Consider the following 15,270-nt stretch of genomic DNA (forward strand, 5'->3'; position numbering starts at 1 on the left):
TATTTAGTCGATGCATGTTTCAAATAGGCTGATGAGCTTTCACCTTGGACTACTGCCTTAGGAAAGTGACAGCAAAGGAGGGGGTGGTTGGGATGGGGGTGGCGAAGCGCAGAAAGACGTGTGCTGTCGCAGACAGTTGCAGGTCGGGGCTGTGGAGGGGTTATTTTTCCAAGTTGCAGTTACCGCTATATCCGGCAGGTGTCAGAGCAGCTCGTAAGACAGTTGGACGGGTAAAGGGTTTGTCAGATTGCTGCAAAGTGCGAAATCACTGCGGGAAAATTCGCCGGGAGTTGCGTGGGGCAGGGTCGGGGGTGTGTGGCGGCGTGTCCACGGGAAAATAAACAAATAGGCTATTGGAAACAGAGGGGGGGGGGATAGCATATTTCGTGATCGTATGATTGTTCAGCATTTAGATGCAGTGGAGATCGGCTGCTTTTGTGCACACAACTCCACTGCATCTCCTATTTACAACGATCAGTGTTGTGAAGCTGCTAGTGCAGGTGTAGCACAAGGACGTGAGTTGTTTTTTTTTTAACGAAATTCATCTTTGCATTATCCGCACATACTTGGGGAAAGATTCGTGCGTTTTCTGATAAAGCAATTGCCTTTCAAACGTTCTTTTATTATAAACCATTTAAAAGCCAGTGAGCTAAATGCGGGAATTCGATCATTTTTGGACCGAGGCAGTAACTCAATCTCTACTATTAATATTAGTAGTTTTAGCAACCTGATTGACTTTTATCTAAAATTGAATTGAATACAATGATGCCTGTGAAAGACTCAAGTGCTGCAGTACAAATTTTAACACGGATGTAAACATTAGTACGCGGTGCACACACACACTCACGCACAGAGGCACATGCACACACACGGATACATATAAACATACGCATGCATTTTATACATTCACGTATACGCATCCGAGCAAATAGTTTAAGGGGAATGCAATTCAAATTGGGGAAAACCCCTACGGTTCTCCTGTTTCTTCAACAGATATGAAGTCTTTAGACCCCTACCCAACAATTCGTTCTTAGTACCACTCCAGCAGAGAAACAGGGAGGTTTGTTTTATTGGAAAAGGGTCACATAGTAAATAACAGCTGGTTGGCACCTGTGGATCACAATTGGGGTGGGGGGCGCGTTGTTCGATTATTTTGTTGGTGGTCTCTCACACGCTGCCCCAGATGATTGTGTGGCTGGTGTTGGTGTAGTGGGTGGCTGCCTGCCTGGTTGGGGTGCAGCTAGTTCGGGGTCGGGTCCAAGGACTGCCGCTATTCCAGTATCAGCTGCAGATTACAGGCAGGAGCCGGGGGATTGGCTGCTCCTGTGGTAGTCTGGTGGGCGGTTCATCTCCAGCCTCATTGCCAGCAACCTCACGTCCCACACCTATAACCGTTCTTTCGCGTCCTTTTACTTATGTTTCCCTCCCCCTCTATCCCCCTCCCTCTCTTTTCCAGTTTTCGTTTTTAAGCCCAAAAATAAAACCCACCCCGGCTTCATCTCCTCTCGTGCGTCAGCCTCGCGTCATGCTCAGCAGCTCTCAGAATTGGACGCTAAAAAGCTAATAGTTTGGTGGGAAGGTGTAGGAGTGGGGGTGGGGGTGAACTAAAGCTGCTCGCCCCGAGCCCGCAGCAGCCCGACTCACTCAGCTGGTGCTGGGCGCTCGATTGAGAGGACACTCCACTCAACTCCACTGCGGCAGCGCCGATGCCACGGCGACCAGCCACTGCACCTCACCACCAGAGCCGGCTGTAGTGACAGGCAACGGCATTTGCATCGTCCTCTCTGGGAGTAGATGCACAGGGAGAGAGGCAGCTCTTTGACGGGGATTTACAAACTGGAGACTTCCATATCGTTTATCTGCAGCGGTTGGCAGTGGGGGCGAGCACAGTTGTAGTAATCTGTTTATGGATTATCCCCTTCTCCCATAATAATAATAATAATAATAATTAATAAAAGGAATAAATCGCTGCCAGAGGTCGGGTGAGACGCGGATTTGTTCCGGCTTCCTTCCCCCCAGCCTCTTTCCCCCCCCCCCCTCCCCCCCCCCCTTTTTTTGTTGCTGTTGTTGGGGTAAACGCATCCGACCTGGAGTGTGGGATTGAGGCGAGGCGAGGATGAATTCCTCGTTGACGGGGTGTTGGTGCCACGGGCTGAGACTGCCGCTGCTGTGTTTTCTGGGCGTCCTGTTGACATTTGGCAGCTCGGCTCTCGGCTGCCCTTCGCCCTGCAGATGCAGCGCCACCAAGATCACCTGCACCGAGCCAGGCATCGTGGCTTTCCCGGAGCTGGCGTCCGCAGCAGAGATGGAGAATATCACTGACATGTGAGTACCGCGGGCGGACGGGCTATATGGTCGCGCCGCTTCTTTCAAGCTGTCTTGACCACTGGGTCTCCTTTGCAATGAGATGGTGAAGAACACCCAAATACGTGCATGCCATTAGCAACCTCTGCATTCGGATGCCTCCTTCGACCGAGATATTTCATTGGTTTCACCGCATCGCGTCTGTAGTCTGAGGTTTAACACAAGCAGAGGGAACCCCCTTTGCCAATAAACCCCACTAACCGAATCCCTACCTCCCCATCTCCCTATCCCAGGAGATCGCCGTTCAAATGTGTGTTTGAACCAAACTATCAATTTCCTTTAACAAACCGCCAAAAAGAGGGAAGTTGAGAAAAATATGTTTTCTCCTCATGTGTGAAATCTTCAGTGCTCGTGTGTCTAAACTGTAGGCTGCACAGCCGGGAGATGGGAATGGCTTTAATTTCACGACCTCTCTTCGGGCGGCATCGATGCGATGGGCCGAACGGCCTCACCCCCTCCATGTACCGTTATGTTATGTTGTAACCATCTACTCTCCCATGTGTTCCCCTGAAATACCACAGGCAGCATGCGGAACGACCGCTGTCCAGTGATTTTAATGTCCACTTTTCTCGTTGGGCACCAATTAATTAATTGCGTTAAAATTGCGAATAATCGACTATATTTCATAGCTGATTAACCCTACCCTCGAAGGCAGGAGCATTAAATACCAGAACATTAAAGAGGTACTCGGCGGGCTGCTCCTCATGTGTGCCTTGCGGTGTGAATGTTTGACCGCGGAGAGCACCGGCTCCTGGGCTCCTGCCCTTTAAGTGGATATAGATTTTCGTATTACTTAAGACTCACTGACTTTAGATTGGACTTGGTTCGCGACTTCCCATACATCTTCCACTGCCCACGGTAACCTCGCTGAATCCTCTCTTTATCTCGCAATGAATGTCTTTATTCCCCAGGCGTTAACTTGTTGGACCGAAATAGCAACTTAAAATTGTGTTCATAACATCTCTTTTTACAGTTCCTTTTTATTTGCAGGAATATTATCATTCAAATTGTATAAAGAGAAGATACATCTGTGTGTTTTGAGCTGGAAGGCTGTGCGTTGCATTTAAAACGAGTTAAACACTGGGCAGGTTGTTAGTTGTGTTCACTACAAGTTTCTATTTCTTTTCCGTGGAGGGATAGAGCTGTTTATTTATGCAGAAAATGTAAGATCACGCACAATTTTATTCACTCGTTGGACGGCAACCTCATTGGTGAGACCGACATTCACCACATTCGTCATTTTTCCAAAACAAAAACACATCGTTTTGTTAATTCTCTACATATTTATGATGCGTAGTACAAAATGTAACAAAAACATTAGCGCAAGCAACCAAACACTTAGTCTTTGAGAAGAGGGATATCTTTGCCACACAGACTGTTCTCTGAGAGAAGGGCATTAGGGAAAGTGGCCAAGTTATTTTATCACAGAACAGAGCCAGGTTTATTATTACCACCCCACACTTTACCCTCTCCTCGTTACTCACAGCCTTCCGCACTCTTCTCAAGCCCCCTTCCCCGACCCTCTCCCCAAATCCCCTGTTTCCTCCCTCCACACCTTCCATCTACACTTATTCCCTCTCACCATTCTGTCTATCACTGTCTTGATGTCTTCCCTTCCCCTTGCCCATCATGTCCTCCCGCATTCCCTGTTTATTTTTAATTACTAATATCCTCACTTTTTGTAACCAATAGCACCACACTTAAGGAGACGCAAACTTTTGAGAATTAAATCATATGATGCCGTGCTATATTACCCACGTCCTGAATCCGGCATCGCCAGCTCTTCCATACAGTCATTGCCAATACGAAGCTGCTTGCTACCCGAGGCGCGGACACGAGTGTGACTGGAGGGAACCAGGCAACAAATCATTCAGTATTATTAATATTTCACCCCGTGTTAGACAGGCGCTAACGTGAAGCATGGGTGACATTTCCGGAGTTGCTTTCTTTGCTGTGTGAGTGAGCAGGGCAGATAATTGCTGTCTGTTTGTCTGAGTCGGTCGCGCAAACTGACCAAGAGCCGGCAGTGTCAGCAGCGCGGAGCCCGGCGCTGCCACAGTGCAGATTGTGGGCACCCGCTGCCAGCCGTGGGCAGAAAACAGTTCGCTGATTTCAAGTCATTCATTAGACGGACTACATAGTTTGAACCGCATTATATCTGAATTTATATTAAAGTGCATTATATTTAAATGCGTTTTGTTCAAACGCATTATATATTTAAATGTTGTCATCACTGTGCGGTGAATTATGGCAGGTTGTGGGTGTAAACCTGAGACTATTTGCTGATGAGAGAGGGAATGCGATGAATGCTCAGACTTACATTTAGCCCAATTTACTGACCGGCATTCAGAATTCCTAACATTACTCTCCCGTCTCCGCATTTCACTGGTATCAGTAGATCCACTTGACAGAAAGGAAACATTGTTGAGTCAACAAAGCAAAGAGCGTTGAATAAAAGACCCGGCATAGGCTGTCGGCGGGTCAAAGGCAACCTGTGATGTCTGCAGTAGACCTCAGCTCCAGGACACTTCGCTGAAGTTATCAAACTCAATTTGTCACCGAGTCACATTGGGGAACATTAGAATAAATGACCATAAGGTCATTTCCCAAGTCAGGAATTTTTTTGATGGAGGAAGGAGAGGTGGGAGGGCAGGGAATCGTGGAGTCCAGGAGCTCCGTGGTCGAAGGTATTGAAGGCAATGGGAGAGCAATGAGCACCAAGACTATGACTGGAGTAGTGCAGGTGGCTTTGATGGATGTGAAAGTAGGACTGGAGCTTTGAACCTGGTGTCCTATCAGGTATCAATGTAGGCCAGCGAACAAGGGGAAATTCTGGGATAGAGATCAGAGTGCAGACTGTAGATCTGGAAGAAGCTGAATGGATGCAAGGTGGAAAATGTGTTGTCAGCTGAAATGTTTGGGAATATCTGGAGGGAGGAAAGGCCTGGAGAAAGTCTTCAGTCGTAGGTTGGAAGATGTTACTGAGATGCATAGATGATGAAGCAAGAATGTGTACAACTGTAACATAGGATTGTGAATAGTTTGCGTCTATTTATGACATTGCCAAGAGATGGAGTTGAACACACAGCATTGAAGGAATTCAACGGGTCAGGCAGCATCTGGGAAGGGAATGGACAAATTATGTTTTGAGTCGGGACCCTTCTTCCTGCCCCAAAATGTCATCTGTCCATCCCCTCCTCAGATGCTGCCTGACCCACTTTGTAGTTTGCTCAAGATCCCAGCATCTGCTGTTTCTTGTGTCTTTTAAGAGATGGAGTTGGTGATCAGGAACAGAGTTTGTGGAAGTAGCCAAAGGCAATTTTGAGATTTAATTGATCTTAGTCTGCACCTCTTAGGTCCACAAGGAGCTGAGGGAGCTAATGAACGTGACTGCGTATTAGAATATTGTTCATGCATTTTAATTTTATGGACAAGCATTTACACAATAATGACAATGCAGGATATTTCTGGAGTTTGAAATGCCATTAGAAAGAATTCCATGTGTACTTTTAGTCCGTAAATAATATTACTGCTCAATTTGGAGGAAGTGTATCTCTGTAATTCAAAATCATGCATATTTCTTATGTGATGTTGAAGCAGAAGGTAGGAGATTAGAGAGACTCTTTAATCCAGAGTTTATTCCCCCAATTAACTAGTTTTGATATATTTTTAGTCAATCTACTCCTCCTATTTAATCTGCAGAGGGAAGGTTAGCACTAACTGACCCCCAAAGATAATCAAATAGATTCCAGAATTGTTATCCATCCTTAGTCTCACTATTCAACTTTGCTTGATATCCATCAGACAACACCCCTCTACTTTCCAGCAACATATTAATAATCAAGGTGTGCTGAGGAGTATATTATCAGCTAGTTTATATTTACCCATGCAACTTTCAGTCCTGTTCCAATCAGACTTCTATCCCCTTCTTAAAGATCAGAATAAATATTCAATTGGAAATATTTTTAAGGTTTGTCAAGGTGTGAATGAAACAATTGTGTGGATTGTAAATGAGGTGATGACATAAATCATTTTTCATGTGCCACATGAAAATGTGCCACATTGTCACATGATATTGTCATGGGGAAAATGTGGTCTTTGAACATTCCTTATTTGCAAACAAAGTTTTTTTTCATGATGATTCATTAAATTTTCCAAAAAAGCTGAAATCAAATGTGAAATTGCATTATGTGGAATATGCTATTGGATCTAACCATATACTTCATACATATCTAAATACATATACCCAAGATTAAATTAGGAATAAATTAAACCAACAAAATATTCCTTGCACAGAATAAATGGGACTGTCCTTACACTTACAGTTACAAATAGGCCAAACAGATTGTGTGGAGCAAATCAATATTATACTGGGTTATGATATCATGTACAAAAATAGTCCATAACTTTGAAAATAATATCATGGCGTACTTGGGGCATTGTTATAATTAGTATTTGGTAGATGTAAATGCTGCACTGATTGATTGTGTCACATTTCAAGTAGGTGTTGAAACACTTCTGCCGGACCTGGAGTGTTCTACTAAAATTACAAAATAATCAATGCTGCATGCATTGTCCCTGGTCCACGTCTCTTCAATGAAAAACAGTTTTCTTAGTAAAAGGCTGGCAGTTAGCCAGGGGCGGCTCACGGATCACTAATATTTGAAAGACGGATGATGAAAAACAACAATTCTAGTTTCTAAACTACTGATAAAATGGCTGATCAATGTTAATATATATTCACCCAAATGAATAGCTTCATAACTGATTGCATAATAATAATTTCTCATGTTACATCTGACTTCTGGTACATGGCAGGATTTGAATTTCTTCTGAACAAGTTTTATTGTCGACAATTTGATTTAAAAAATATATATGTTGCTGCAAAGATTCGCTGAGAACCGAAGATCAAATCAGTTTTCCTAAAGCGCTCAGATTCCAATTTTTCCTTTAAATGTCTAGTCTTAAGACTGGAGAAATGCATTAAGCAATTAGGTAACAACTGTGAGGCTTATGTGCATTTCCCCTCAAAAAAGATCTTGTAGATCTAAATTTTTGTGAAAATCCTTTAAGTTTTCATTATCTAGTTCATCTTTTTGGAATTTTAATGGATGGCTTAAGTAGACAAAAGTTCAGTTTTATTTGTTGTCGTAGCTTTTTGTGTGTTTGGGCATCTGGGTTTAAATTATTGAAAGGGTAATGGATGATGTTTTCTGGTTTAGGTTTCCTCAAGTCTGTCTCTAGGGCACAGTGAGTTAGTTTATTTAGCCTTTCGTCAGCTCAGCTCTACAAACTGACTGGAGAAAATCTGGCAGAGATAGAAAAATGTCAAGGAATGAGCGCATTTTAGAGAGAGGATTAAAATACACTCAAAAGAGATCAGGATAGCAAAACAATAAAAATTGTGCTCTTGTGAGAAGAATCTGGAGCAGTTAATGACAAAAATATACTCGGCAAAGAAAACAAATGTAAAGTGTGGCTAACCCATGAGCTAAAGGGCTTCCATCAGCAGATAAACCAGCAGCACGGAGCCTGATAGAAAGCAGGAACTGTTTTTAGAGGGGAAAAGACAGAAAAGCTGGCGAAAGCAAAATGTCAGAGACATATTTCTATGATATTGAAGATTACAATGTAAGGAAAGATTTAATGTAAAACTACAATGCGTTTAAATGATTAAAAAACAAACTAAAGCAGGCACTTAAGTTACAGACCGGAGATGGCTCGTTATTAAATCATAATTCCAATTCGATAACTTTGTCCTAATTGACAGTTATAAATTTACACTAAGATGGATTTTAGTGGGCTGTCCTGAACAGATTCATGTCTCGGTATATTGAAAAGTTTAATTCTTTGCTGGAGAGAAAAAGATGGGTGAGAAATGAGAAAAAAGTTGGAAAGAAAGTGATTCACTGAGTAGAAAGGTCTATTTGGATAGATCCAGATGAAGTAGTGAAATAAAAGATATAAAAGATTTAAGTGAGATTAAGTGGAGTGAGACTACAAATTAAATATTTAAGTAATCATTAAATGTAATGTGATCATCTAAGCAAGATACAAACATGATTAAAAAAGTTAAAGTGAGAAAATTGATTTACGAAGACATCAAAATATTATTATTAGTATTATAAATTAATAGTCATTGGCATACTGGCATAAACAAATGATACATTTGAAAAATATTGTTCACAGACATCATGTTCTGAGCTGCTGAATTTTAAACTCAACACAACTAAATTAGAAATTAGTCCGAAGAAGGGTCTAGACCCGAAATGTCACCCGAAGCTTCTCTCCAGAGATGCTGCCTGTCCTGCTGAGTTACTCCAGCTTTTTGTGTCTATCCAGTTTAAACCAGCATCTGCAGTTCCTTCCGACACAACTAAATTATTTTTGTACAATTTTTCCAATACATTTTTAATTAGTAGCCATGACACGCAGTGGAGAATAGACTTTGAAAATATAATCTCCATTTACATTTCTTCGTCAGTTAAATGGAAGAGTTGCTTAAATAACCATTGTTCCTGAGTCTTGACTGATGACATTTCCTATTTCATGGCAATGTGTTTAAATTTAAAAGGGGATTTATTAAAATGGTTATATTCTGATTTGAAATATGAGGAAGGAACTTCCACTTTAAAACAGCTCGTGAACTAGTAAATTTGCTGTGTTCTTAATTGCAGGATATTTTATAATTTGCTCAAGGCTATTCAGAGATTGACTACTCTAATAGATAATTTTATTAACAGTGTTCCAATCTATCCCTGCTGAAGGTATAATGAGCCGGGTGGATCATGGTGATGTTCAGCAACCTATCACATTAACATAAATAAAAGCAAATCATTAATCACACATGTACCTTAACTGAGTACCTGTGGAAGGAGAAACATTGTGTGTAGGAAGGTGCTACAGATACTGTTTTACACTGAAGATAGGCACAAAATGCTGGTGTAACTCCGGGGGTTCAAGCAGTATTTCTGGAGAAAAAGAATAGGTGACGTTTCGGGTCGAGACCCTTCTTCAGTCTGAAGAATGATCTTGATCCAAAAGATCATCTATTCCTTTTCTCCAGAGATACTGCCTGATCCGCTGAGATACCCCAGCATTTTGTATCTATCTTCGAAGGAGATGCACTACTCTCCTTATAGTGAGACCTTTTAACAAGCATTCAGATAGAAGAACCCAATCAGAGAAAGGGAGGAAACAAGATAAATGTTTGTAAATGCTGCTTGGGGAAGTTAATTGAATCAACACAGCTGTGTGGAAGTAAAGTATCAGGTCACCTTTTTCAGGTGGAATGGGGGTGTGGAGAGCAGTGGATGGAGCGAATTAGAGAATTGTTGCTCGGTTAGGTTTTGGGGAGAAGGGGATAGTCCAGTGAGGAATATAAGAGAACAGTGAAGGAGGGAGGAGAGATCACAAAGACTAGAGGTTAACAAAAATAGGAATAAATCCTAAATTAAGTTAAATCTACTTCATATATATTGGCCCACAATTGCCACTGAGGGGGTCTTTGTCCGTGATCACTGCTGCCTCTCTGCCAGCATCAATCTCCTCAGTATATGCAGTTCTGATCTGATCATAATATGAGTATAATGTGGGAAAATATGAGGTCAGCCACTTGGAAGGAAGAATGTAAAAGTAACTTGCTTATATGAATGTCTTGCAACTACAAAATCCTGTACATAAAGGAACCTGGGTGCCTCAGTGCATAAAACTATGCACTGAGGCATAAAACTAGCATGCAAGCCCAGCATGTAATTACAAAGGCTAATGGAAAGCTGAGGTTTACGGCAGATGTATGGAGTGTTAATGTGGTGAAATTTTGATGCAGGTTTACAGTGTGGAATTCTGAGTACAGTTTGCTGGTAGAGCTGCTGCCTCACAATGCCAGAGATCTGGGTTCGATCCTGACTTTGGGTGCTATTTATGTGGAGTTTACTGTCCTCTCTGTGACCACATGGGTTTCTTCTGGTTACTCCAGTTTCCTCTGACATCCCAAAGAAATGCAGTTTTGTAGATGAATTGGTCTCTGTAAAATTGCATCTGTTGTTTTGTGAGTGAATAATAAAATGGGATAAGTGTGAGTGGGTGATTGATGGTCAGTGTAAACTCGGTGGGCTGAAGGGGCCTTGCTGTGTCTCCAAAACTAAATTTTGTTCTACAAAATTATGCTTGTCATGGAGGTGGTGCAGAGAAAGATCAGTCCTCAAGATGATGAGGCTGATGTATGAAGAAATGTTGAGCAGGTTGGGCAAACCTTGGAGATTAGAAGATATTTCTTCACAATTACTGATACAAATGGTGGCATTTCCTCATGGAACTGCTGGTTTGTTTGCAAAAAATCCTAACCAATAGAACTTTGATTCAAACAGTAACATGGACTGTTTTGGCTGGAAATAATTGTAATTTGTTGTTTCTTATAAATAATTCAAATGCTGCCAATATTTAAAGCAGCAGCATTGAGAAATATTCATCATAGAATTATGAACTGGAATGTTTTTTTAATAGATTTTATTAGTTCCCCAACAATATTTTAATTTTCATTGTGTGATTCTAATACAATTTTTTTAACTTGACATGACATCGTCTTGCACATTTTTAGCATTTCTCTAAATTGCTGCAATATTCTTTCTTGCTCTTGTTTCATAAGGTTGTGAAATCAACTGACTAATCCAAGAGTTCTTTGTTGTAACAGGTCAACACGCACCAATAACTTGTTTGTAGCCCAGGTTACCCCAGTTTAGTTAACTTGAAATGTGCAGTCATAGAGTGATACAGTGTGGAAACAGGCCCTTCAGCCCAACTTGCCCACACCGGTTAACAGTGTCCCAGCTACACTAGTCCCACTTACCTACGCTTGGTCCATATCCCTCCAAACCTGTCCTATCCATGTACCTGTCAAACTGTCTCTTAAACGATGGGATAGTCCCAGCCTCAACTACCTCTTCTGGCAGCTTGTTTCATACCCCCACCACCCTTTGTGTGAACCCCTTGGATTCCTATTAAATCTTTTTCCCTTCACCTTGAACCTTCCTCCTGTCCTCGATTTCCCTCCTCTGCGCAAGAGACTGTGCATCTACCCGATCTATTCCTCCAATGATTTTGTACACCTATATAAGATCTCCCTCATCCTCCTGCGCTCCATGAAATAGAGACCCAGCCTACTCGACCTCTCCCTATAGCTCACATCCTCTAGTCCTAGCACCATCCTCATAAATATTTTCTGAACCCTTTCAAGCTTGACAATATCTTTCCTATAACGTGGTGCCCAGAACAGAACATAAGATTCTAAATGCAGTCTCACCAATGTCTTATACAACTGCAACATGACCTCCCAACTTCTATATTCAATACTCTGACTGATGAAGGCCAAAATGACAAAAGCCTTTTTGACCACCTTATCTACCTGCGACTCAACCTTCAAGGAACCATGCACCTGTACCCCTAGATCCCTCTGCTCTACAACACTACCCAGAGGCCTACCATTCACTGTGTAGGTCCTGCTCTTGTTCGACGTCCCAAAATGCAACACCTCACACTTCTCTGTATTAAATTCCATCAGCCATTCCTCCGCCCACCTGGCCAATCGATCCAGATCCTACTGCAATCTTTCACAATTACCTTCACTATCTGCAAAACCACTCACTTTTGTATAATCAGCAAACTTGCTAATCTTGCCCTGTATGTTCTCATCCAAATCATTGTTGTAGATAACAAACAGTAACGGGCCCAGCATCGAACCCTGAGGCACACCACTAGTCACAGGCCTCCAGTACGAGAAGCAACGTTCCACCATCACCCTCTACTTCCTTCCATGAAGCCAATTTGCTATCCATTGAGCTATCTCTCCTTGGATCCCATGCAATCTAACCTTCCAGAGCAGCCTACCATGCGGAGCCTTGTCGAATGCCTTACTGAAATCCATGTACACAACATCTACAGCTCTGCCCTCATCGACCTTTTTGGTCACGTCTTCAAAAAAATGAATCAAATTTGTGAGACACGACATCCCATGTACAAAACCATGCTGACTATCCCTAATCCGACTTTGCCCATCCAAATACTTATATAACCTATCCCTCAGAATACTCTCTGGTAACTTTCCAAGTGCAGATGTTAAGCTCACTGGCCTATAGTTCCCAACATTTTCCCTGCAGCCCTTCTTGAAAAGAGGCACAATATTTGCCACCCTCCAGTCTTCTGGACCTCTCTTGTATTGAAGGATGACTCGTAAATTTCAATCAGGGCTTCCGCAATTTTCTCTCTAGTTTCCCGCAATGTCCTCGGATATATAGCTGATCAAGCCCGGGAGATTTGTCTACCATCATACACGACTGTACCCTAAGTACTTCTTCAACAGTAACACTGACTGCTCTCAATACACTTCCATTGACTGCCCCAAGTTCCTCTGTCCTACTGTCTTTCTCCTCGGTAAATGCAAAGGAGAAATACTCATTTGGGACGTGGCCCATCTCCTGTGGCTCTCCACAGAGGTGACCGCTTTGTTTCCTGAGAGGTCTCACTCTCTCTCTAGTTGCCCTTTTCCCCCTTATGTATTTATAAAAACTTTTGGGATTGTCCTTAATGCTACCCACCAGAGCTATCTCCTGGCCCCTTTTTGCCCTTCTGATTTCCTTTTTCAGTGTTATCGTTTGCTATTCATTTGCGAATTTGTAGGTCCTGTAGTTTCAGATGCGTAGAATAATTGAGAAATGTGTCAACAAAACATCTCGGAGAATAATTTATGGAATACACCCCAAAAAAGTTCTTATTCTTAATAATAACAATCTTTCTTGGTGAAAATTATGCAGCTTAACTCAATTTTACTGAGTTTCAAAAAAAAATTATCTGCATGACAGTCAAATATACCAGATGACTGAAATGTGATTATTTTGAACAGTAATTTTCAAATAAAAGTGCACGTGAAAATCAAAGATATTATATTTTGACTGCTAATTGAAAACATGTTCTTGCAGGTAACGTGTTAGGAATATGATTGTTGTAACCTTTGCTGTATATTCTTCATCTTGCTAAGTAAATTAAATTAAATTACAAATTGATGGTCAGATTTGTGGAATACAGACATAAAGAAAATAGTTCAAAAAACAAAGTAATATGTTGTAGCCATCTGACTTGAAGTTACTGTTTAATCAATCTGTATTTCACCTAGTTATCTCCCTGAAGCAGCTTGTTCACTTGGGTTGAAGTCTCACTTCTCGGCAACCACTACATTGATAATCTTCCTCTGTATCTGGATTAGGAATGCCTTGTATTTTTTTCTTTTTCCTTCCCATTCTATTCTAGTGCTATCCTCATTAACCTTCCAATCTGAACTTTATGAACATCAACTCAATCCAAACACTTCCTCAGATATCATCGCCAGTGCCACAACCCAGTTGCCCTACTGAAGGAAAGATGTCATATTAATCTGGAAAGGGTGCAAAAAAGAATTTAGAAGGACGTTACCGGTTCTGGAGAGTTTGAGTTATAAGGAGAGGCTGGGTCTTTTTTCCCTGCAGCTTCAGACGCTGAGGGGGTAACTGAAATGGGTTTATACAGCGGTTCATGACCAACAATAGCTTCAGATACCTCAATCCCTCCAGTTTCCATTGTGGCCTATCTCCTTTTGACCTTGGTGCATTTCGTCAAACCTGTAATCTCTGTGTTTCTCTAATTTTGGTAAATTTCCCTCGCATACCACCACCCTCCCTCCTCCACCCCATCCATATCATCTCCAGCACTTGTTCCACCTTTAGCAATGTTAAGATGCCTCTGTTCCACACTCTGGGATTTTCTGCCTGAATATTTCATTCCATCTGATTGGCATTACTTTTAAGGTTTACTTTAAACCCCAAATCTGATCTTGATTTTGTTCAACCCTCCTTTTTTGTTCATCCAATCATCAATAATGATTTTTAGTCTTACCTTCATGGATGCTTTTCTACATGAAATGTAGCTTACTGCAAGTTGTAATTGGTAGACCATTGAACTATCCAATTGCCACTGAACTACCAAAGGAAACGTTTCTATTTTGGGGATGATTGTAATTATAGATGAAGAATCATCCAGTTGAATTATCACCTGCAGGTTCAGAGATAGTGAGACCGGTTATGCAGACAGTGAATTAAACTGAAGGCCGTATAATATAATTGTATAAGACGTTCATAAGGATATGCTTGGCGGTCACAGTGGCACAGCGGTAGAGTTGCTGCCTTACAGCGAATGCAGCGCTGGAGACCCGGGTTCGATCCTGACTACGGGTGCTGATTTTACGGAGTTTGTGAGTTCTCCCCGTGATCTGCATGGGTTTTCTCCGAGATCTTCGGTTTCCTCCCCCACTCCAAAGACACACAGGTTTGTAGGTTAATTGGTAAATGTAAAAATTGTCGCTATTGGGTGTAGGATAGTGTTAATGTGCAGGGATCGCCGGTCGGCGCGGACTCAGTGGGCCGAAGGGCCTGTTTCCGCGCTGTATCTCTAAACTAAACTAAATTAAATACTGTGTGCTGTACTGCTTACCCTGCAATAGGAAGGATGTCATTGAACTGGTAAGGGTGGGAAAAAGGTTTACAAGGATATAACCAAGTCTGGTGAGTGTGAGTTGTTAGCAAAGGCCGATAGTCTGGGTATTATTCCCTGGCGCAATAGAGGCACAGGGCTAACCTTACAGAGGTTTATAAAATGACCAGGGATATTGATGAGGTAAACGCACACATTCTTTTGCCCAGGATACAGGATGCTTAAATTGAAGGGTTCAGGGCTGCCAACATTGGGTAAGAGTTGATAGTGAGAAATTGTGAGGGAGAGTAGCGACCAAGCCCAAGGAAGCGTAGCGACCGAGGGGGGGAGGGTGTGGGAGGTTTTGAATTTTTCACCCTGAAATTGTGCAATCTGGTACATACTGTACAT

General features: G+C 42.1%; 1 protein-coding gene across 1 annotated transcript in view; it reads left to right on the top strand.

Annotated features, from left to right (window-relative positions):
• Positions 1-1,317: 1,317 nt before the first annotated feature.
• The window catches only part of ntrk2 (neurotrophic receptor tyrosine kinase 2), a 217,695-nt gene continuing 203,742 nt past the window's right edge, over positions 1,318-15,270 (top strand). The window contains exon 1 of the mRNA XM_033017664.1: positions 1,318-2,325. Coding sequence (XP_032873555.1) covers positions 2,117-2,325 — 209 coding nt within the window. The 5' untranslated portion in view covers positions 1,318-2,116. The remainder of the gene's footprint in view (positions 2,326-15,270) is intronic.

The sequence above is a fragment of the Amblyraja radiata genome, chromosome 3, assembly GCF_010909765.2.
Source record: "Amblyraja radiata isolate CabotCenter1 chromosome 3, sAmbRad1.1.pri, whole genome shotgun sequence".
Classification (NCBI taxonomy): Eukaryota; Metazoa; Chordata; class Chondrichthyes; order Rajiformes; family Rajidae; genus Amblyraja; species Amblyraja radiata.